The 25,214-nt window shown below is 33.1% G+C and overlaps 1 protein-coding gene across 5 annotated transcripts in view; it reads left to right on the forward strand.

Moving 5' to 3' along the window:
* The window catches only part of Clcn3 (chloride voltage-gated channel 3), a 78,567-nt gene that overhangs the window by 6,956 nt on the left and 46,397 nt on the right, over positions 1-25,214 (forward strand). For 2 of the 5 annotated variants that reach the window (XM_076853662.1, XM_076853664.1), the window contains exon 2: positions 6,042-6,217. The exons of 1 other annotated variant lie outside the window; for it this stretch is intronic. In XM_076853662.1, coding sequence (XP_076709777.1) covers positions 6,058-6,217 — 160 coding nt within the window. In that variant the 5' untranslated portion in view covers positions 6,042-6,057. Of the gene's footprint in view, positions 1-6,041; positions 6,218-23,318; positions 23,506-25,214 lie in introns of those variants that run through there. 2 more of the 5 variants (XM_076853663.2, XM_076853667.2) reach the window with 2 other exon arrangements.

Raw genomic sequence — 25,214 nt, forward strand, 5'->3', positions numbered from 1 at the left:
TTAGTTACTCAAGTCAGAAACTTAGTCAATATCTTAGATTTCTTCTTCTTTACCATTCCATACACTTTATTATTTAACAACTCCTCTTAAAATATTAAAACTTTTTCTGCTTCTCTATATTGCTGGCTTAGTTCAGTTATGCCCTATCTCATGTTTAGAGCTATTTGAAGGTCTGTTCTCATCTCATTCTTCTGTCTGTAGGCCATCAATCTTTTGCCCTTCTAATTTGTCTTCCACACTGCTGCTAGTATTGACTTGATAAAATTTATATCTGATCATGTGGTTTTTCCTTTTTTTAAAAAAAGAGAGAGATAATTTTTAATATTTATTTTTAAGTTTTCGGTGGACACAACATCTTTTTTTTTTTTTTTTATTTGTATGTGGTGCTGAGGATCGAACTCAGTGCCCCACGCATGCCAGGCGAGAGCGCTACCTCTTGAGCCTCATCCCCAGCCCAGTGGTTTTTCTTTTTAAAACTTGTAATGGTTTCCCATGTGTGTAGATGAGTATGAAGGTTTCTTAGCATAAATTACGAGCCCCTCCCTTCATGGTCTGGCATCTATCTCTGTAGTTACTCTCCAGCCTCTTTTATCTCTTAATTTAACCCAAACTGGCTTCATTATTATACTTCTGTGTTGTTGTACATACTTTTTTTGACCTATGTTGAGTTTTCACCTTATAGTTAATCTATCCTAGTCTTTCAATACTCTGCATAAAACATTTTCCTAAAGTATTCACAGACTCTCTTCCAGCTAGCATGCTTACTTCTCAGTGTTATAAGATACCTTTTCCATGATGCTTGTTATACCATAGGGTAGTTATCTGACTTCCCAGTGACTTGGGAATAGGAACTGTATCTTATTGATTACCTCAGCACCTGATTTCGTTCCTGGATCTACTAGGTGCTCAGTAACTTGTTGGGAAAAATTAATAAATAATTCTGTAAGCTGGCTTTAGCTACTAGATAAATGTTATCCTATAAACTAAGAGAAGGAAAGTAGGAGGACAAGCAAGTTTAGGGCAAATATTTATTCAGTTTAGGTCTTGTTGATTTTGAGTTATTTACAACCATCAGAGATGTATTATTCATATATATATATATATATATATATTAATTGAGCCAATGAAATTTTTTTGTTTGATATATACAAGACTATTCTAAAATTTACATGGAAAGGCAAAAAAGTTAGAAATCAATTACCCAATTTTAGGATTTATATAGCTTCAGTTATTAAGACTGTGTGTTATGGGTATACCTATAGACACATAGATCAGTGAGATAGTAGAGAACTCTGAAACTCACACAAATATGCTTAGCTATTTTTTTTAAATATATATTTTTAGTTGTATACAATACCTTTATTTTTTTGTTTATTTATTTTTATGTGGTGCTGAACCCAGGGCCTCGTGCCTTGTACGTTCTAGGCAAGCACTCTACCGCTGAGCCACAACTCCAGAGCCACAACTTCAGCCCTTAGCTAATTTAAAAAAAAATTGTTTTTTAGTTGTAGATGGACACAATACCTTTATTTTGTTCATTTTTATATGGTACTAAAGATCGAACCCAGTGCCTCACATGTGCTAGGCAAGCATTCTACTACTAAGGCACAACCCTAGGGATTGAACCCAGGGCCTCACATTGCTAATAAGTGCTCTGCCACTGAGCTGCATTCTCAGCCCAAACCAACTAATTTTTGACAAAGGCAGAAAACAGTTCAGTGGAGGGAAGATACATACATACATACAGATGGTGATGGAGCAATTGAATATCCTATGCAAACAACAACAAAACCCCAAACCTTCGAACTATGTCTCACACCTTATACAAAAATTAAAATGGATACAATGAATTGCAGACTGAAGTATAAAAAAATCCAGATATTTGTTATTTGTAAGACGTTGTTTGCAAATATTTCCTCCTATTCTGTATATCGTCTTTCCATCCTTGAAAGGGCTCTAATACAGAACAAAGTATTTAACTCAATTTATCATTTTTGCCTCTGTAGACTTTGCTTTAGTTGCAAGTCAAATAAATCTTTGCCTATCCCTACCTCCAAAGGCTGCCTTCAGTATTTTGTTCTAAAGTCTTATGGTTTTCCATTTTTTACTTTCTCCACTGAAGATTATTCCATTATATAAGAATAATACCAAATATGTTCCAGATAACTGTGCTAACCATTGAATATGCAATGTTGAGCAAAAATTGACAGTATGTCAGATCTCATGACACATGGGAAGGGAAAACAGACATATTAATAAGATAATCACATTAATAAGTAAAATAATACAACCATACTTAAGTGCTGTAAAGGAGAGCTGTAAGAACTAATTATGAGAAAATTTGTCGTGGTCAGGGAAGATCCAGGTAGTAAGCAGGTCAGAGAGGCTCTTTTGTACTAGCTTCATGACTTTGTACAAGTGTTAAACTTTTTGTGTCTCTGTTTCTTCGTGCTTATGTGGGGATGATAATAGCACCTAAGCTTTAGAGTTGTGATCATACTCAATATAAAGATTAAATGTAAATATTTAAATGTTTAATATAAATATTGAATGGTTTATAAAGTGCACAGGACAGTGCTAGCATAGTAAGCTTGGTTTATTAAATAAAGGGATACTTGATCTGAGATCTGGAGAATGAGTAGGAGAGTTAATTAAATGAAGAGGAGGGGGTATCAATCAAAGTCAAGTAAAGGGGGTATCAAAGGCAGTTGGGCAGGTGGCAGGAAAGATCCTGGTAGGATGGAGATGGAAAGATCAACGAATCTAGAGTACTGCAGGAAATATACTCTGCAAAATGAAGCTGGGAGTGGTGGTGCCAGTTTGTAATCTCAGCGGCTGAAGAGGCTGAGGCAGGTCAATAGCATGTTTGAGGCCAGCCTGGGCAACTAAAAAAATAAAAAAACTTAAGAAATAGTGCAGTGGTAGAGCATTGGCGTAGCATGTTTGAGGCCCTGGATTCCATCCCCAGTACCAAACAAACAAACAAACAACAATAACAAAACAAAACAAAACAAAACAAAAAAAAACTGGGGAACTGGGCAGCCTAGGACTTTGCTGTTAAGGACTCGATTTCCTAAGAGTGCTGGGAAATGATGAAAAGATTTGAATCCATGGAGTAGGGACAGAATACTGATCAGACTTACTGTTTGAAAAAAACTGCTGGCTTCAGTGTGGAAATTAAATTAGACAGGGGCAATGTATTGTATATAGATGATTAAGGAATTACTATAGTAAATTTAGCTTAATCCCTGGGGATTTTTCACAGGTTATCACTAATCTTCATATAATCAAAGAATATGTTTGCAAGTTACTGTGTATTTAATACCATATTGTCAAATTTATTTTAAATATATATTTTACAAAAGAGAAAGTGACTTTGCATTATTTTTCATTTTTTAATACGCAAAAACTCAACTGGTTATCATTTATATAGCTTTTTGTGATTATATCTGGAATCTGAGTTAGAACCTAAAAAGATTTAATGCTGGTATCCAGACTTTCTTCTATTTCCTTTATGCTGTCATAGAAATTTAAATATTTTATAGAAGTATCCTTCAGTAAAAATATTTGTGCTGAACCACATGCGTGATTTAAAATTTTTTGATAGCCATTTAAAGATAGAAAGTTAATAATGTTAAGTTTAATGTGTTTTATTAACCCAGTATAACCTAAGACATTATTTTAATCTGTAATCAAATATAAAATTAGTAATACGATACATGGCTTTTTTCATATTGTCTTTGAAACCTGGTAGGTATTTTATACTTAGAGTTGATCTCTGTTTGAACTAGCCATGTTTCAAGGGCTCACTAGTCAGGTGTGGCTTATGCTTGCTGCATTGGACAATACAGTTCTGGGTTAATAAGAGGAATGTTATTTTTTTTTTTAAGTTATCAAGTTTATAGAAATAGGTTTCTACTCAGGCCTGAGTTTAACTGATTAATTTGGAATTGAATTGAATTCTCTTTTTATAAATAAAAGTCTGGAGTCTTGAATGCCTCAAAGGTGTTATAAAAATATATTTTTTTAAGTTTAAAAGAGTAAAGTTTTCAATTATTACTTAGTAGTTTTTAAGGAAGTTTTAGGGATGATATAGGAGGAGTATATTGGAACTTTCTGATTGAAGCCCCACTACAAAGAAAAGTTTGTTTATTTTAAAAGATTTCCTGATGTTGTGGAGCCTCTAGTATTCACTGAAGTATGTTATTACAAAAGCCCCTTTCCTCTGTCACGTAAAGAAGTGAAGAATAGAATTTCTGTATTATTTGCAAAATCTTAGCATACTTGCTTTGATACATCAAAATTAAAATGATTCTTGAAGTATTAATGTTTTTTTAAAGCCTTTTGGTTATTTATGCAGAAGCCATAATGTTTAATTTGGTTGTCTTGAAGGAACTACAAAATTCTTAGCATGAGCAGCTATTTTCCTATTTTAATATTTAACTATAAAACTTGCCTTAATTAACACATTCTAAAAATCTCAGTATAATAGGCCATCTTTGGTAGAAGTAACTAAAGACATTCATAAAGCTGCAAAGCAGCAAATATTTAAGTTTTTCTTTTAATTTATGTGCTAATTTTTGGTTACTCTTTCAAGACCAGTTTAAGAGAGTTGCAGAGATTTGTTTATTGAAAACTGAATACATTTCTCTTTTGGACTTCATTGACTGAGTGAATAAACATTTTGACATTTATTGCCCATATAATGTGCCAGTCATTAGTTTATTTGGATCTAAGTGGGATGCTCTTGTTACAAAGAAGGGTCTAGAGTCTTTATGACTCAAAGGTGTTAGGAAATTCATTTTTTAATGCTATGACTAAAGTCATACTCTCAAGATCTCAAGGAGCTCTCAATATGTTACTTTCTTTAAAGTGATCTATAAGGTAGGGGATTTATATCTCAAATCTCATTAAAAGATAGATATTGGGGCCGGGGTTTTGGCTCAGTGGTAGAGCACTTGCCTAGCATGTGTGAGGCACTGGGTTTGATCCCTGGCACCACATAAAAATTGAAAAAAAAAAAGAAAGGTATTGTGTCCATCTATAACATATATATATATATATATATATATATATATATATATATATATATATATATATGTTTGGTTTTATATATATGACTTTGGCTTAAAAAAGGATGTTATTAGAGATATTTTCCTAAAGAGAGCTGTATTTTGTAATATAAATGCTTTATTATTAAAACTCTTTGAGGTTAATTATTTTTCCATGAACAGAAGGAAAACTTACTGAAAATGAGATTGCCTTAAAAAAAATCTTGTCTTTTTTTTTTTTTTTTAAGAGAGAGAGAGAGAATTTTTTAATATTTATTTTTTAATTTTCGGTGGACACAACATCTTTATTTTACTTTTATGTGATGCTGAGGATCGAACCCAGCGTCCCGCACATGCCAGGTGAGCGCGCTACCCCTTAGCCACATCCCCAGCCCACTTGTCTGTTTTTTTTAAAAAATATTTTTAGTTGTAGGTGGACACAATATCTTTATTTTGTTTATTTAGTTTTTTTAAATGGTGTTGGAGATCGAACCCATGCTAGGCAAGTTCTTTACCACTGAGCCACAACCCCAGACCAAACTTGGGTCTTTAGGATTAGAATTCAATACTAGAATTTAGTGCTAGAATTGGAGTATATTTACTTTCATTTGTTATCTTTCATCTTTTGTATGCTTACTATGACCTTATCTAACCAGTCATGTTTTACAAACCTTACTGGTTTGACTGCTTTTATGATTGTCTTTCGAATGCCACATATGTACTTTTCAAGTTTATTACTAATGTCAGTACAATTGTGTTGAAATCTTATGATGTTGAGCAAGAATACAAATATATTTAAAAAATTAAATTATGTATCAGCAATGTTATTTCTGGAACATAACAATAAAAACATTGTTATAGTGAATAAACTTAATATTTTTAATATAAGTATCATATTGTGTGTGTGTGTGTGTGATGTTAAACTAGGTATTTGTATTATATCTTGGGAAAATGGAAAAACTATTTCATACCCCCTTTTTTTTTTCCTAGATAATCAGACAGCTAAATGGAGTCTGAGCAGCTATTCCATAGAGGCTATTATAGAAACAGCTACAACAGTATAACAAGTGCAAGTAGTGATGAGGAGCTCTTAGATGGAGCAGGTGTTATTATGGACTTTCAAACTTCTGAAGATGACAATTTGTTAGATGGTGACACAGCAGTTGGTAAGTTCAGCATTAATACTCAGTATTTATGTTCATGAGTATCTACCAATAAATGTATTCATATTGAGACTGACTTTTTGGATAACTTTTGAAAATTGAGGTGAATACAAGTAACGTAAACAACCATTTCAAAGTATACATTTCAGTGGCATTCAGTACAGTCACTGTGTTGTACAACTACCAATACTATCTAGTCCCAAACTATTTTTCTTACCCTAAAACAAAACCCCGTGTTTGGGTAAATTTTTAAATTTAAATATAATGTAAATGCAAAGAAAGGTATACAATCATTAAGTCATAGGTATATCTGTAAAGTGAATACAATTCATGTAACTATCCCTCAATCAAGAAAAGAAAATATTACCAATACTCCCAGGATCCTCTTTTGGTCCCTTTTAAATGTCTAAGGTAACTATTATTTTGATTTCTGTTTAGATTAGCTTTGTAGGTATTTAAATTTGACATAAATGAAGGGGTTAAGAGGTGTAGCTCAGGGATAGAGCACTGGCCAATCATGCATGAGGCACTGGGTTCAATCCCACTGAAAAGAAACAAAGAGTTGTTGGTGAGGTTGCAGAGTCCCTGACCCCAAGGGTCTCTTATAAGTCACTTTATCCATTTGTTCAACATATATTGTATGCTTGGTATAGCTAGGTGTTATATATAGTACAGAAAACAAAAGGGATAATATTCAATTTTGTATAAACAGAATTATATGTATTCTTTTGTGTCTGATTTCTTTTACTTGTGTTTTGAGATCATCTATGTTGTTTGCATATAGTGGTAATTTATTTTTTTTGCCATGTGATATCCCATTGTGTAAATATACTGCAGATTTTTCATATTTTGTGATAGTTGTATATACATATGAAATGTTTTGGGCATGGGATCAAAGTTGACACATGAAATTAATTTATATACATAGCTATGAGGTGGTATACACTATTTTTAGTGAATCTGGCACATGAAGCAAGGTATAGAATTTTCCATTTCTGGTGTTATGTCAGTGCTGAAAGAGTTTCACATTTGGGAATATCTTAGATTTTGGATTTTTAGATTAGTGCTGCTCAAGCTGTGTAATACTTCCTGAGCTTCAGAACTCAGAAACCACAAAGTATAAAGACTCAGAGGTAGATTGTTCTGCCTAAGGTCTTGTGACTCTACCATTTATGCTAAAACTTATTTTCTGAGCTTCTAGCATTTGCATTCAAATATCTATTTTAGGTTTAGTTTTATCAAAATGTTTATGATTTTATTTAAATCATATCCCTTCTGGATGGGATATTCATAAATACTGTCTCTGGGAGAAGTATTTCAGAAGAAAAGACCTGGCAAAGTTGATACAGAGTGACTATTCCAAAAGCTGGCTGGTCTTAACAAGACACCTCTTAAGGTGAAAACACATCACAGTCTGGGATAGGCCTTTGGTCCTACAGACACAGAACCATGGTACCATTATCATGAAACTTGAGTTCTAAGAAGTGAATTTGTATTAACTTCTTAATATAAATTTAGATCTCTATGGTTTAAACCACAAGGTAAAGTTATAGTGACAAATTTACTAATATTCTATTTTATTTTAAAAAAGGATATAAACCAGTTTATAAAGATTTTACAAAATTCCATTTTTAGTGTATTTGACAATGATGGAGTAAAGGGAAAACAACTTGAGATGACATAAAATGTAGAGATGAGACCGATTTAAAAATGTTATTAAGCCAGGCATGGTGGCAATGTCTATAATACCAGTGACTTGGGAGAGTGATTCAGAGAGATCACAAGTTCAAGGTTAACCTCAGCAATTTAATGAGACCCTGACTCAAAATAAAAAATACAAAGGGCTGGGGATGTAGCTTAACAGTGGAATTCATTTGGGTTTAAATCCCCATTATCACAAAAAATAAAAATAAAAAAATGTTACCAATATACTTTCTAAGAAGAGACTACAAAATTGTCTCAAGTTTTATAGCAACAAATGAATAGGAGAAGCTGTTTGGTTCAATGATTCATAATGTTTATAAGAAAAAATACTAACCAGTAGCTCAGCAGACACCCTATTACTGAGTGACCTTCTTTCTCTTTTTCTGGTGACATTTTAAAGTGGTTACTGCCTAATGCATTAAACAGTGATTTTTTTTTTAAAGGAATATGCTTGGAGTAAATAGTAGTGATTTTCACTGGGCTTTTATTATAATATCCATCGATATCTCCTAATTCTATCATAGGATCTAATTGTACAAGGGCACCAGTTGAGCATCCCTCATCCAAAAATCTGAAATCCAAATGCTCCAAAATCTGAAACTCTTGTGAGGTCAGAAATGATGCCACAAGTAAAAAATTCCACACAATAAAATTATTTCATCCACAAAATTATTTCAAATATTGATTAAAATTACTTCCAAGCTTTGTATAAGGTATGTTTAAAACATACTTGAATTTTTTTGTTTAGAATTGAGTCTCACCCCCAAGATTTTTCATTATGTTTATGAAAATATTCCAAAATCTGAAATAATCAGAAATTTAAAGCACTCTGGTCCCAACTATTTTGGATAATGGATATTTAGCCTGTATAGCATTGATTAGTTGTGATGGTATGGCAGAATTCATAAATATATTTTAGGAGCATACTACAGGGATACTGCCACATCGATGTTCATAGCAGCACAATTCACAATAGCTAGACTGTGGAACCAACCCCGATGCCCCTCAATAGATGAATGGATAAAAAAAATGTGGCATTTATACACAATGGAGTACTACGCAGCACTAAAAAATGACAAAATCATGGAATTTGCAGGGAAATGGATGGCATTAGAGCAGATTATGCTAAGTGAAGCTAGCCAATCCCTAAAAAACAAATGCCAAATGTCTTCTTTGATATAATCAGAGCAACAAGAACAAAGCAGGGAGGAAGAGCAAGAGGAAAAGATTAACATTAAACAGAGTCATGAGGTGGGAGGGAAAGGGAGAGAAAAGGGAAATTGCATGGAAATGTAAGGAGAACCCTCATTGTTATACAAAATTACATATAAGAGGTTGTGAGGGGAATGGGAAAAAAATAAGGAGAGAAATGAATTACAGTAGATGGGGTAGAGAGAGAAGATGGGAGGGGAGGGGAGGGGGGATAGTAGAGGATAGAAAAGGTAGCAGAATACAACAGTTACTATTATGGCATTATGTAAAAATGTGGATGTGTAACCGATGTGATTCTGCAATCTTTGTAATGTTTTGAATAACCAATAAAAAAAAGAAAAAAAATAAATATATTTTAGAGTATCTTGTAATAGATGGACTATATAGAATTTTAGGAGGTTATCAATATGTATTTTGTTTTTTTTTTTTTTTTTTTTGCTGAGATTTGAAAGGGGTTTTAGAATGATATCAGAAAGTATTTATCCTGCTAGATTTCCTTATGAAAGAGAATAGGCCAGGCACAGTGTGGTGTATGCTTCTAATCCCAGCTATTTAGGAGATTGAGATAGGAGGATTGCAAGTTCTAGGCTAACTTGTGCAATTTAGTGAGGCACTATCTCAAAATAAAATAAAGGGCTGGGGATATAGCTCAGTGGTAGAGTACTTGTTTAACATGTGGAAAGCCCTGGGTTCCATTTTATTAGAAGTCGTCTTAATGAAGTAAAAACTGTCCATGGGCCAGTTTTTACCCACATCCTCACCAGCATTTATTTTTGTTTGTATTCTTGATCATTACCATTCTGCCTGGAGTGAGATGAAATCTTATTATAATTTTGATTTGCATTTCCCTGAATGCTGAAGATGTTGGACATTATTTCATATATTTGTTGGCCATTTGTATTTCTTCTTTTGAAAAGTATCTGTTTAATTCATTTGCACACTTATTAATTGGGTTTTTTTTTTTTTTTTAGTGTTGAGATCTTTACATATTGTGGATATTAATCCCCTATTAGAGGAGAAGCAGGCAAAGGTTTTCTCCCATTCTGTAGGCTCTCCTCTCATTCTTTTTTTGTTTTTAATCTTTATTTTGTTTGTTTATTTTTACATGGTGCTGAGGATCGAACCCAGTGCCTCTCATGTGCATGGTAAGCGCTGTGCCACTGAGCCATGACCCCAGCCCTCTCCTCTCACTCTTAATCATTTCCTTTGCTGTACAGAGCTTTTTAATTTGATGGCATCCCATTTATTGATTCTTGGTTTTATTTCTTGAGTTTTAGGAGTCTTGTTGAGGAAGTTAGTGCCAACACCAAATGATGGAGTGTTGATCCTATGATTTCTTCTAGCATTTGTAAGATTTCTGGTCTAATTCCTAAATGTTTGATCCATTTTGATTTTTTTTTTTTTTTTTTTTTAAATTTTGGCTGTAGATGGACACAGTACCTTTATTTTTTTGTGGTACTGAGGATTGAATCCAGTGCCTCATGTGTGCTAGGTAAGCACTCTACCAGTGACTACAACCCCAGGCCTGTATTTTGAGTTTTATACGGAGGGAGAGATAGGGATCTAATTTCATTCTTTTACATATGGATGTTCAATTTTCCTAGCATCATTTGTTACAAAGGCTGTCTTTTCTCCCACATACATTTTTGGCACCTTTGTCAAGTATCAGATTGCTGTTAGCCTGTATTACAAACATTTAAAAAAGTAAAACAAAGCTAAGTATTCTCCTGTGTTATTCACAAAATAAGAGGCTTTGAGGAACATTTCTTCTTTTAGGCAGCAGTTCCCTAGCTTTTTATTTCCAAACTTCCTTTCTACTATTGAGGTCCCCTAAGAGCTTTTTAAAAGTGTAGATTATAATGATCAGTGTTTACCATATTAGAAACTAAATCAGAAGAATTTAAAAACATTTAATTCAATTAAAAATAACAGTAGGGGGCTGGGGATATGGCTTAGTAGTAGAGCGCTTGCTTAGCATGTGTGAGGCCCTGGGTTTGAATCTCAGCACCACATAAAAATAAAATAAAGATATTTAAAAAAAAATAATAACAGTAGGGCTGGGGATATGACTCAGTGAAAGTTCTTGCCTAGCCTGCATGGGGCCCCAGGAAGCCCTTCAATGAACAAACACAACAAGCAAATCCCCTAACATTAATAAGGTTTAAATAAAAAACATATTTTCCAAAATAAAAATAAACTTAGTGGAAAGAATGGCATTGTTTTACCTCTTGCAAAGTGTGCCCAGGACTGGGGAGGACTGGGGAGCAGCTCCGTGGTTGAGTGCCTGTCTAGCCTATGTGAGGTCCTGGGTTCCATCACTAGTACCTGCTACTTGTGGGGTTAATCTCTAATGCCTGGTTTAATAGAAGATAGCTAGATATGTTCTTTAATCTCTCATAATGTTTTGGTTGAAATTACAAAAAAGGATAATAAAACCCAACCTTTTGTACATATAAAGTTGGAAGAAATAATTTAATAGCCTTTTCAGACTGTTGTGAATATTCTTCTTTGAAATGATACCAGAACTTGACAAGTGAAAATTTCTTAAAGGTTAATTGCAATGTGGAAACCCCATTAATGAACATTTTGTGTTCTGTTAAATTAAAATCCATTGGCTCATCTTGCACTTTTAAAGGATCCTATTACCCATTCATGACTTTATAATATGCATTAGTCATTTGGAAAAGTGATTCTTTGATATATTGGTTTCTCTAAGGCTTATATAACAGAGAACCACAGGCTGAGTAGCTTTAAACTGCATATTTATTTTCTTTCATTTAAATCACATATTTACTTTCTTTTCTGGAGTTGTCAGGGGTTGGTTTCTTCTGAGGCCTTTCCTTAGTTTATAGATAACCATCTACTCTCTATATCTTCACATGGTTTTTTCATACGTGTGTATCTGTATCCTAATCTTTTTTTCTAAAGAGGTTAATCATATTGGATTTATACCCACCATAATGATCTTATTTACTTTAATTATCTCTTCAAAGAGTTCATTTGGACCTTATCCCCAAGTACAGTCACTTCCTGAGACATGGGGGCTAGGACTTTAAGATACAAATTTTGGGGGAACACAAGTCAACCTGCGATGACTGATCTATGCAGATCTTGCTAGTGTTCACTATTTCATTTCACAAAATCAAGAAGTCACTTTCTTTTTTTTTTTTTCATTATCATCACCAATCCCATTAGAAAAGTCTGTTACTATTGGGAAGATGTTTGACTTACAGTAGTGAATGTAAGTTTCTAAAATTAAACTTTTGCTTGAAAGCTTGAATTTTGTTATCGACAACAAATACTGTCAGATATTTTACTTGAAGAGACAGGCTCATTTTATATATGCTGAGAAAATGTCTGCCAGATCTCTAGGTCTAAACAGCTATAGTTAGCTACTCCTAGCAGCATTTCTCTTAGTTTTCATTTCTTTCAATGAAAATGGTAAACTGTGACACAAACCTATAATTCCAGCTATTTGGGAGGCTAAGGCAGGAGGATTTCAATTTTGAGGCCAGCCTGGGCAACAGAGGAAGACATTGTCTCAAACAAAACAAAACAAGACACAGAACAAACAATAACTGGTGTTCCCTGAAGAAAGTTTGCTCACAACTCAAACATTCATACAAGTGCTTTTCGTTAACATGGAATCATTATACAACAGTATGAACAAAAGTGCTATATGTATTCTTTCTATTTTGTCACATAGACTATTAAAAAGATAGTATCCTTAAGAGTTATGACTTAATAAAATGAATATTATTTACAATTTTACCCAGGTCATTTGGAAGAGAAACTGACTTTTGCTTTTTTTTTTTTTTTTTTTTTGGCAAGTACATCATGGTGAAAAATATGACTTCTAGTACATTCTGATGCCTCTGCTTTGAGTTGTGCTAGATGACAGCTGTTTTAGCCACTATTGTTTTTGTACCATAGTTGCAAAGGTCATGAAAAAGACAAAGAATGTTGTGGTTGACTGAATAATGACTCCTTCCACACCCTAATTCCTGGCACCTCTAAATATGTTACTGTAGGAGATAAAAAGCACTTCCTTGTGATTAAATCAAAGTCTTGAGATGGGGAGATTACATAGATTGTATGGGTAGAACTAATGTAATCAAACAGGCCTTCAAAGAGAGAGGCAGGAGGATCAGTGTTAGTGGTAGACATGGTGAAGGAAGTGAGTGATTAAAGTGATACCAGACAGATACAGTGAGTCAAACCTCTGGTAGCTGGAAAAAGCAAGGAAACCATTTTTTTCTTGAGGCTTCCAGAAAGAATGCAGCCTGTAAAACATCAAAGACCAAGGAGTTTATAAAGACATGATATCATGTTAAGTACATTGTGGCAACCTGGATTTGAGCCTGGAAGACAAGGAACATTAAGAGAAATGCTGCTAGGGGTAGGAAAGACGGTGGAATGCAGTGGTCATCGTTACCCTAAGTACATGTATGAAAACCCGAAGGATGTGACTCTACTTTGTGTACAACCAGAGATATGAAAAATTGTGCTCTATATGTGTAATATGAATTGTAATGATTCTGCTGTCATATATAACAAAATTTAAAAAAAGAGAAAAGCTGCTGAAATCCAGGTAAAGTCTAGGGTTTACATAATAATTACATAAATATTCCACCATTAGTATTTTGACAATGTGCCATGGAAATATAAGATGTTAATAATTGGGGAAAATCAGTAGGTATTCAGGATCTTTCTGTACTACCTGTGCAACTTTTTGAAATCTAAAGTTCATTTTGGAATCTAAAGTTCATTTTAAAAATGGAGTTCACTTTTATATATTAAGAGCAAAATGTGCTTATTATAGAAAATATTGGTGATAAAGAAAAATATAAGGTAGAAGACAATCCTGCCATGCAGGAGTAACCAGTTTGTTTTTTTTTTTAACTTTATTCTATGCATATTCCAGTTAACAGTAATTATTAGGTTACTTTATGGGCCAGACAACAGGATAAGTGCTTGGGAGAGAGCAGTGAAGAAGAATGATATGGGTCTTTGTGTTAGGGAGCTTACACTGTAATGAGAGAAAACCATTAAAATATATAAATAATCCCACCCCGCCCCCCCCAAATTATATTACAATTATTGTGATATAGTAAGATGTTTAATGTGAGAACAAGTTAGTGGGGGAACCTAAGATATGATTATTTAAGGTGAGGACTGAAAAATGAGTACAATTCAGACAGGTGAATGAGGGAGGCAGTGAATGGAGGCGCTGGGACCTGGATCTACAGAGTGCAGTTTGCAGGCACAGGGAGCAGCTTGAGAGAAGGCACTCAGTTTGAAACTTGAGAGAAAGGTGGCTGGAGTGCAGAGAATTAGAAAGGAAAGGATTGAGGCTGAAGAGGGAATTAAACAAGGTCCAAATCATGTAAATTAAAGTTTTGGACTTTTTTTTGAGAGTAATGAGGAATCGCTGAGACTATGGAGGTAAAAGTAATAATTCTGAAGAGAGACAGTGATGTACAATGTTTTGAAAATTGATGGTAGAATTATTGCTAAAGATAAAAGTTCAAATGTTCCCAAGACTACTGGAGTTGATTGCTTTCTATGAATAAGGAAGCTCTTTGATATAATTTCAGTTTAAAGTGCTAATAAAATAATCCAAGAGTAGCTTTTTAGTAAACATAATATCCTTGTATGTGAATTTATAAGCAAAAAAAAAAAAATCTGATAGTATAAAGTTATGGTATCCAAGAAAGGGATTCTGAGTTAGAGTCTAATTTGATTTTGCCTCCAGTGTTTTAAAGATTATGTTTTGTCTTCAGTAGATGACAAGATGACTTTAGTTGTATTGTTTTATCTGGCATCTATGGATAACATTGGTTGTATGTTCTAATGAATGAGATATTTGGCAACATGTCAGTTTTAAACTCGAATTTGACAACAAACTCTTTTAGAAAGTATGAAATCAATACACTGTGAATCTTCAGTAAAGGGTGTTTTAGAAATTCATAAAATGAAGTTAACAAACACCACTGCTACCATTTAATGGCTGGCTGTTGGGAAAAGGTCAAAACTATTTCACATGGTTTACCCAGGGTTATTTTTAGAAATAATTCCAAAGTTCATCTGATACTTGTTCTAAGCGAGGCTGTGTTCTTCATACATTTGATACCCTTCACATTCTATTGCCAACTACCTTATAAACATTTTCTGCACCTGCATCTCCATACTGCTTCAGCGAGCAACCTACTTAACCTGCTTAATATATGTGGAAGTAGGGGACTGCCCAAAGTTGTGTGCTTATATGAGTAAGGTAATGCATTTAGGGAAAATTAACCCATACTAAGCTTATGAAATGTTGTGATTCAGGATGTTTCAAAAGCACTAGGAAAAAGATAATGAGACTTAATATTGATAAACTGGTGCTTTCATAAAATCAGCCAAAGATTGCACTGGTAAGCTAATCAAGTACTGTGGAGTATCATTTGAAGTCATTGGAAAGAAGTGAGCTTAATTTTTATTAAGACTGTGCAGAACCTGATGATTTGTACCTCAAATATTATCTGCAGTTATTCCCATTACTCTGGAAAAAAAAATTAAAAAGGTCCAAAGAAAGCTAACTAAAATTAAGTAAATGAAGATTGTGTGTGTGTGTGTGTGTGTGTGTGTGTGTGTGTGTCTATGTATTTTGTACACTCTGCCTGTCTGCCTTGAAAGTCATGATGTAATGAATTAACTTCTTTTTTTGGTGCGTGTACGCTATTACATAAGACAGTACCTAAGAACTGTCCTTGAAAAAGTTACCACTTAGAGGAAATTTCTTAGAAGCAGTGTTTAGAAGAAATTTAAAGTCAGCGTAGATACTCGATGAATCTTGTTACTTGCAACTGATTGAGACTTAGATTACATATGCTGTTTAAAAATAAGATTATTACTGACTCCAAAATAAAAGATTAAGCTAAAGGAAAAATAAAAAGAGGAGAGGGGGAAGTTTCTAACTCTTAAGACTTGAATTATGACGTAGCACACATCAGAAAATCCATAAAACACAATTTTACAGTTTCATAAAACAAGCATCTCTGCAGCCCTCCCAGGTAATAAAGCATAGCCATATTCCAAAAGTTTCCTGCATGTGCCTCCTTGATCATGATACCTTCCTTTTCTTCTAGAGGTAGTTTTCTCTTTGTAAATCACTTTATTGCTTTACTTTATGATTTGATCATCTGTGCATCTTAAAGAATATAATTTAATATTACCAGGTTTTGAAGCTTAAATAGATGGAATCATTTGATGTATATGCCTTTGTTTCTTGCTTTTATGCAATGTGGTTTTTAAGAATCATACTTGTTGCAAGTATTGCCATCTATGATTTTGTTCTAAATTATATCATTTTTAAATGAATATGCTACAGTTTGCTCATTCATTTTATTTTTGATATATCTTCAAGTTCTTAACAGTTTTTGGTAGTTACAAACAATGCTACTTTGTAAATTATGCATGTATCCTGGAGTATAAGTGCAAAAATTAAAAAGGCCCAAAGAAAGCTAACTAAAATTAAGTAAATGGAGTGTGTGTGTGTGTGTGTGTGTGTGTGTGTGTGTGTGTTAGGGTTTCATTTGTCCTAGGTGAGACCTAATTGGGTCATAGATTGTTTTCCATAGTTGTATTCTAGTATACACTTAGACTAAGAATGTATGCTCTATATTCACCAACTACTCAATATTGTCAGATGCCTAATTTATCATGGATTCTAATTGTGGTTTTAATTTGCATGTTCTTGGTAGCCAAAGAAGTTGAACATCTTTGCTTACTAGCTATTTGGAAATTCTTTCTAAGAGGACATTTGCCCATTTTCTGTTGAAATGTGTATCTTTAAAGATTTGTACTTCTTTGTTTTATAGACCCAGACTTTACATTGAGTAATGGTGCTGTAAATGATCTTCTGTGTTGTGGATTGCACTTTACCCTGATAATGGACGTATTATGAACAGATGTTCTTAATTGTAATGTGGTCTTATGTATTAATTACTTGCTTTGTGGTTTTTGTTTTTGTTGTTGGTTTTTGGTACTTGGGGTTGAACACAGGAATGCTTTATTGCTGAGCTACCTCCCAAGTCCTTTTTATTATTTTTTTCATTTTGATATGGGGTCTTGCTGAGGCTGTCCTTGAATTTGTAATCCTTCTGCCTCCGCCTCCCAAATCAAGGGGATTACAGGCATGTGACCCTGTGCCCACCACTTGTGTTTTAATTAAGAAAAAGATATTCATATCCTAAAGTCATGAAGATGTTTTCCTGTATTATTTTGTAAGAGCTTTATTTGCATTGTATCTTTAGGTCAATAATCATCTGAATGTATTTGTGTGTGGGGTGTGTGTGTGTGAGGGTATATTTAATTTTTTTTTGGTATATATATGGACAGTTATCCTTTTATCAATTACTGAGAAAATATTTTTTTCCAGTCTTGTACAGTGTTACCTCTGATCTATATGAAGGACCCGAATATAGGATGATCTATTTCTATACTCCCTATTCTATACTATTAGTTTATTTTTTTGTCCCAATAAATGTCTTCTTGTACTGCTGATTCTAATTCCTCCCTTCTTCCTCCACCACCCTGCTTTCTCTCTTCCCTCTTCCTTTTCCTTCCCATCTCTCTACTCTCTTCCTTCCCTCATTCATCTGCACTGTAGATTTTTCATTAGTCTTTTCAATAAATCAGTTTGCCTTTATTTTTCTATTATATACCTGTTTGGTTCATTAATTTCTAATCTTATTTTGTTCTACTTTCTTTGGGTTTATTTTGATGATTTTTTTTCTAACTTCTTGGTTAGCTTCTTAGTTTTAAGCATTCTTTTCTGATAAATTTATTAAAGCTATAAGTTGCCCTCTAGATACTGTTTTATTTTTTATGGCATAAACCTTTATTATCATTATCACTAATTTAAAAACATTTCAGATTTGTATAACAATATATATTTTGACCTATCGATGACTTACAAGTGCAGTTCATAATTTCCAAACTTATGAAGAGTTTCTGATTATTTGTATAGATTGAACCCAGGGCCTTGAGCATGCTAGGCAATCTACCACCAACCTATATCCCCAGCTCTTTTAAAAATTTTATTTTATTTTTAATACATGGTTTCACTAAGTTACCCAGGCTGTTCTTGAACTTGAAATCTTTCTTCCTTGACCTCCCACGTAGCTGGAATTAACAAGGAGTGGGCCACTGCAGCTGGCTGGTTAAGTTTTTAATTGATTTATAATATTATTATGCTGTGGTGAGAGAATATACACTGTATAATTTCAATAAGTTGAAATTTTTTTTCAGCTTGCATGGTGGCTCAGGAAAAAGGCCAATTTTTATAAATGTTCCTGTCTGCTATGAGAAAGAGAATGAATGTGTATGGTTTTTTTTTTTTGGTTATGGTGTTCTCTAATGCCCATTGGGTAAAGTTTGTTAGTCTTTTGAAATCATCTGTTTTTCCTTTCTGATTTTTCTCCTTGTTTCAAAATTTAGTATTTGCTAGTGAGGTGTTGAGAATTTTCACTGTTATTTATAGATTTGCCTACTAATACTTGTCATTTTGTTTTTGCTTTATATACTTTGAGCTCATGATAGTAAGTTATATCTTCTTGGTGAATGGAATGATTTTTATTTTTTAAATGATTTTTTAAATTTCCACTTACACTTTCCCCCTTAATGTTTACTTTGATATTACTCCCTGATTTTCTTTGAATTAATGTTTGCATGTTATACTTTTTTAGAAATTCTTTTACTTTTAGCTTACATGTTTTAGTTGAGACATAATCACATAGTTGGATTTTAAAATTCCAGGTTAAATTATTTATCATTTAATTGGAGCATTTATTTCATTTACACTTAATGTAAATATTGGTATGTGGGTTTAAATATTTCTAAAAATTAGAATTCTTCGTTCTTCTTTTGCTTAGTCCTTGAACCAGCTTGAGTTTATGTGTGAGTATATTTGACAAATTCCTTGAAAATGGATTGTTTAGGTATAAAATATAACTATTTTTTTTTTTGGTTCTAATTTTAAAAAAGTGATTTTTATGTGATGTTTATGAAAGAAAACTTTGTTTTAAATCCTGATACCAGACATCTATGTTAAGAATTAAAATCATTTATGTGTATGAGGTATGAATATTGCAAAACTTTTTTCTTTTTGATGCTGGAATTGAACCTCGGTCCTTGTGCATATGCTTTACCACCGAGCTATATCTCCAGTTCCTAAAACTATGTTTTATTTTAAAATTTATTTTTTGGTTTGTCTATTTTCAGGATTCTTAACTGTTCTTTCTTTCATGCTGTAATAACTTTGTAGCTACATGTGTAGTTTGCATTGATTTTCTTCCTTGAAGGTTTTGCTTTGTCTCTTCCCCCAATCACCAACTTTTTTAGTTTTCAGATCTTTTTCTTAGGAAAGAGGACTTGACAACGCAGGTTAAAGTATAATGCCACATTATGTGTGCAGATGTATCTGCAACACCCACTTACCATTGTGATCTGTGGTTTTTCACCTGCTGCTTCCAGTGAAGATTTTAGTTTTAGAAGTGAAAGATATAATTTTTAAAAATTAACATTTATCTCAAATAAGTGCTTTTAATTTATAAAACCATTTAAATATTTTCACTATAGAAAATCTTAAAGTATAGAGATGAGTAGTGTTGTACCTTCTTATCTTCATTACTTAGCTTAAATAATAATTCATGCCAATTTTGTTTCATCTCTCTTCTCCTTATTTTTAAATAAATCTGAAGTATTTCATATAAGTGGATATATGCACATATATATTTCATTATGTGCTTCTAAAAGATCAAGGTTCTTTTAAAAACTATTATCTAAAATAGAAATGGTTCCTTAAGATCAAATGTTTCACATTTCTCCAATTGTTGCACTAAAAATTATACATTAAAATTGATATATCTTTCAGTCTTTTTTTTGTTTTGTTTTATTTCTAAACTTTATAAGTTCCCTACCCTTTTCTCTCAGTACTTATTTGTTCCTACGTTTAATTTTCCTGATTGCATTTTTTGGGCTGTCATTTAATGTTTCTCTGTCCCTGTATTTTCTGCAAATTGGTAGTTAGATCTAAAAGGAAAGAGAAGGGCTAGGGTTGTGGCTCCGTGGTAGAGCACTTGCCTAGCAGGTATGAGGCATTGGGTTCAATTGTCAGCACTGCATATAAATAAATGAATAAAATAAAGGTTCATCAACATCTAAAAAAATTTTAAAAAATAAAAGGAAAACATTTTTAAATATAAATTTCTCTTAAAACTAAGTGGTATATTTCTCGAATCTTTAGAATTATAAGGAGCTTAAAGCATTATGATGCTCTTGGCATCTATCCTTACCCCCTTGGTTTTCAGATAATGGTAACACGTCCTGAAGAGGTTGTGGTTTATGCAGAATCCCATGTCTAGTTGAGGTTAGAATCTAGGGTCTTTTGAAGATAGAAATATCCTTTCTTAAAATCTTTTTAAATATTTTGTTTTAGTTGTACTTGGACACAATATCTTTATTTTATTTTTCTGGGGTGCTGAGGATGGAACCCAATGACCCGCACGCGCTAGTGAGCGCTCTACCACTGAGCCACAACCTCAGTCCCTTCTGAATTTTTAAGTCCTACATGTGCTACCACTTCAGTGTTTTAGATTTTTCAGTATTAATCCTGAGCATTTCCCCCAAGCTAGCACAAAACTTCATGAATTTGTCATCTGCTCTCCTGCTTTAACCTCACTTTATTGTAATTCTGTTATCCTGGTCATATCTACTCTGTATCAAAGTCCTGTTTGCCACACCTTCCAGTGTACCTTGTACTTTTCTAAAGTGTGACTGGAACACATTTTAACCTAAGTCATGATTCTTTTACTCTGAGAGAAAGTGGTATTATGGACCCCATAAGCATGAGAAATTTGCTAACTCATGGAATTTTTAAAAATTTCACACTTACTGTTACAAAGTAATATATTTTGTTTTACAAAATTAAAGTGATGTGGAATTATTTTAACACTGAATGCAACCCCACCTGCCTACTTCTTCCTCATTCCTCATGATAACAATTATGAGGTTTGCTTGACTCATTAAAAAATTAACTCTGGGGGCTGGGGTTGTGGCTCAGGGCTAGAGCACTTGCCTAGCACGTGTAAGGTGCTGGATTTGATCTTCAGCACCACATAAAAATAAATAAATAAAATTAAGGTATTGTGTCCAACTACAACTAAAAAAAATTTTTTTTAAATTAACTATACAAATACAGGTACAATTATCTATATCACACGTACACATGATTTTTTTATCTTTAAAAATAAATATATTTGCAAAACTTGTACTTATATGTCATTGTCAATAGTTTTTACAGGAAGAATATTCTCTTTTTAGTTAGTACTAGCTGTCATTTTCATTCTTTATGACCAAGTTGTAGATCAGGAAAAACAAGTTTGGATAGTACCTACCAATACCAGGAAAACTTGTAGGTCGGTTTTCCATTTTATGTAAAGTCATATAAGAATGTGAATAATGTCATAAAAACGAAATCATTTACAGATGTCCATAGAATATCTTTTTAGAAATTTTTATGGTAAAAAAACACACACCAAAGAACCACAAATGACCAAATTTATATTGTGGTAATTTAGTAAAATTAACTCTGTCAAAGATTTCCCAGTCCAAACAAAACAAAAAACTGTTTCCCAGAAAATTTGAAAAACACAGGGGATTCTATCACTTTATTTCCTGACATAAATGTGAATAGTTAGCATCAGGATTAAATGGAATGTTCCTGTGGCAATAATTCTAGTCTGTATTCCTTTCCTGGAACCATGTCTCCCAATCCCTAGTGGGATTTTTCAAGAAGTTCTATTTATCTGAAGGTTCATACTTCTTGGAATATAGAAGCCTGTTTCATTTACAAAATTGAAAGAAAAATTTTAAAAAGATCCCAAGTAAGTAAAATGTACTAGAAAGGTCAGAACTTTCCTTTTTTACTGCTTTCTAAATCTGTCTTTCCTTCTCTTACCTGCAATTTTCATATATTTATGGTGAGTTGGAATGGTTGTCTCATTCAATATTAAAGAAAACAAAATTTTTTAGAAATTTCCTGAGTTCTATGAAATTCTTTCTATGGACAATCCTTTTAATTTAGTGGCACTATATAACATAGGCATTTCAGAAGGAGAATACTCCATTTTAAAGAAATCATCTTAGAGGTAGCTATAAATTTCTGAACTGTGATTGAAAATGAGCATCAATTTTGTTTGGATTAGTTTTAAATAAAACTTTATTTCTTATTTTGTGATGTTATAAAATTTTCTAGCAGAGAGGCAATTGGAGTACTTAACTTTGAAACATTTTCTATTACAAGCCTTTTAAGAAGCACAAAGTCTTTGTGAGATAGGAACAAAATGGGTAGGTAAGAGAGAGAGGAAAATCTCCTGCTTAGTAAATCTTTTTTTTTTTTTTTTTTTTTTTTTGCATACTTTCCACCACAATAGTTAAGTTACTTAGTATGTTGATAAGAAGTTTCTCCTTTCTCCTCCAAAGATAGAATGTCTTACTGGTTAGTTCCTTGAAGAAACCAGAAGCTGCTGGAGAGGATTCGTAAATGAGATAAAACCCTCAATTTACAGTTATTCAGTCTTTTAAATCTTAAGTTGAAGACTGTGGTACATTTTAGCCAATCAAGAATACACTTAAAACCAAGTTTTAAGTGAGAAACCTTTGGTATGTTTTAGTTTTTTCATTGTTATGACTCTTACACATTACTGAATAAAATTAGTACATTTAAATTATAAAAGTGTACATTATTGCAGTGTCGCTTTCATCTGCATTAGAAATGAAAAGGGTCATTGTCTTCATCTATAATCTCCTTTTTATGTCTATTAAATATTTTGTTCTCCTTATGTTTATCTTAAAAAGAAAGAATGTTTATATTGTCTTACTCCAGTTGCAACCGAAGCTATTGAAGTTATATTGTGAGTGCTTTCAAATTCTCGGACCAGTTTTGTCTGTTATAGTTGGCGCTTAGTCATCATCACACGTAGCAGGACCTGATTAAGAAGGCTGTTCCGCCTCTAAGCCTTGCTAGATTGTAGCCACTAGCAACCAGGCTGCAATAATTTCCCTTTGATGACATCATCCACTGTGGAAGAACCCAGTTGCTTCAGCCAGTCGAACTACAGTTCTAAACCCTCATCAAATATGGCATCTCCCTTCCCTGCTGCAGCAGGGGTGGGAAAAATGCCACTGTCTTTTTAAGCTAGCAGCGTTCTTTTTCTTTTTCCTTTTTTGTTTCTTTTTAAAAATTCTAATCATGGATGCTTCTTCTGATCCCTATTTGCCTTATGACGGGGGAGGAGACAATATTCCCCTGAGGGAATTACATAAAAGAGGTAATACCATCCCCTTGCTATGAATCCTCTGTTGGTATGTTTTGCATGCTGCTGGGCGGTTCTCTAGCTTAAACAGGTTCTCTCGTTTGTCCTTTAAATGCTGCAGTATGTTGTTTAGTTGCCCAGGGTTGTTGGGGGGAAATGCAGTCTCGGAACGGTTCTGTTGTCGTCCCGATTGTTTTCTCTGTGCAGATTAGTACTGCTTCAGATCACATTGGGCTCCGACTCCATCTTCTGAGTGAAAATCCTCTTTCTGTTTAACTATGAAAATGAATTAAGCTGCTTTTACAGCTAAAGTCGTATTGGTTGCCACCTAAAAGTAATGTTTTTCTTCCTTCAGAAAACTTATGTTTCCTTTAATTTACACAGAGAAAGAAAGTGTCTGTGTACTACTAAATTTCAGCTGCTGCCAATTGCCATGTAGATTTACTGCAAAGTAAAATTATAGTAAAAGCTCTTAGTTACATTTTAGAACATTTAGAAATGGCAATAAAGATGAACAAATTTTTATATTAACATTATTCATTTATTATGGATTTAGGTAACTTGCATGTACTACATTGTTTTCCACAGGTATCTTATAAAATTTGGTATGAATAAAACACATTTAGGGTGATTTTTGTACATCTGAAAAAAACACATCTGGGAGTTACTAAAGAGGTCCATGTTTACTTTACTGCTATCCTTTGCAATTTTAACAGCATTTGTATAAAATAGAAAAGCACCTGGTGATTGTGTAAATCTTTTGGCAGGCACTGCCGCTGTCTCCTTAAAACTAATTGCATGTTAATTAAATTCCTCTTTTATTCATTTTTTTAAATTGATAATTTAAAAAATTGATTGACATTTGTTGTTCTAGAAGAAAAATCTCTTACCTAGATAACTTTGTTTGAGACCTATTAGTTTGAATTACTGCATGACATTATAAACTTACTTCATGGTTTAACCCAAACTTTTATTTATGAAGAAATAAGGAAGTCATGATTTTCTTGTGTATATTAGCCTGCTTTATTTAAAATATACTTTGTATCTTTATAACAGTTTTAAATCCTACTAGAATTTATGAAATTTTCTACAAATATTTATTGATTGCATTGTGTGTACTAGACACTATTTTAGGCTCTGAACAGTTGCAGCATTATTTATCCTGAGGAATTCTGTAGTTAATAAGAGATTGCTATTTTATATTTTGAGAAAAATTCTGTAGAGATCACTTTACATGTATTGTGCTTTCTCCGAGTTGCCTTTATAAAATTTCAATATATATGTAAATTTGTTAATACACTTGAGGAAATACCTTCAGGTATAAAGAAGAAAATTTCTGCTAATCTCACCACGAGGGATACTTTTTTCTGTTATAATTCATAATGAGGTGATGATATGTTTTTCTTTACCCTATATTTCCATGCTCTGTTCCCACTTGTGTTAAGAATTTCTTTGAACAGGAAGCAAGGTGAATGAATAATGATCGTTTAAATGTCACATTATTTGCTAATCAGTAATTCAACTGTAAAAGCAGACAGGCAAGTTTTCTCTGTGCTGTTACAACATCCGCTTGTTAATGTTGATAAACTAGAAGGCTTGAGCTTGAGAAATTTAAATTCCATGTGTGAACCCTGATGGGCATTAATAGAACTTACTAATAAACTCTGTAAAATATATAATTAACGAAAAACAAGTCAAAATATTTGTGAGAGAAAGCATGGTCA

The sequence above is a fragment of the Callospermophilus lateralis genome, chromosome 4 (genome assembly GCF_048772815.1).
Source record: "Callospermophilus lateralis isolate mCalLat2 chromosome 4, mCalLat2.hap1, whole genome shotgun sequence".
NCBI classification, from domain to species: Eukaryota; Metazoa; Chordata; class Mammalia; order Rodentia; family Sciuridae; genus Callospermophilus; species Callospermophilus lateralis.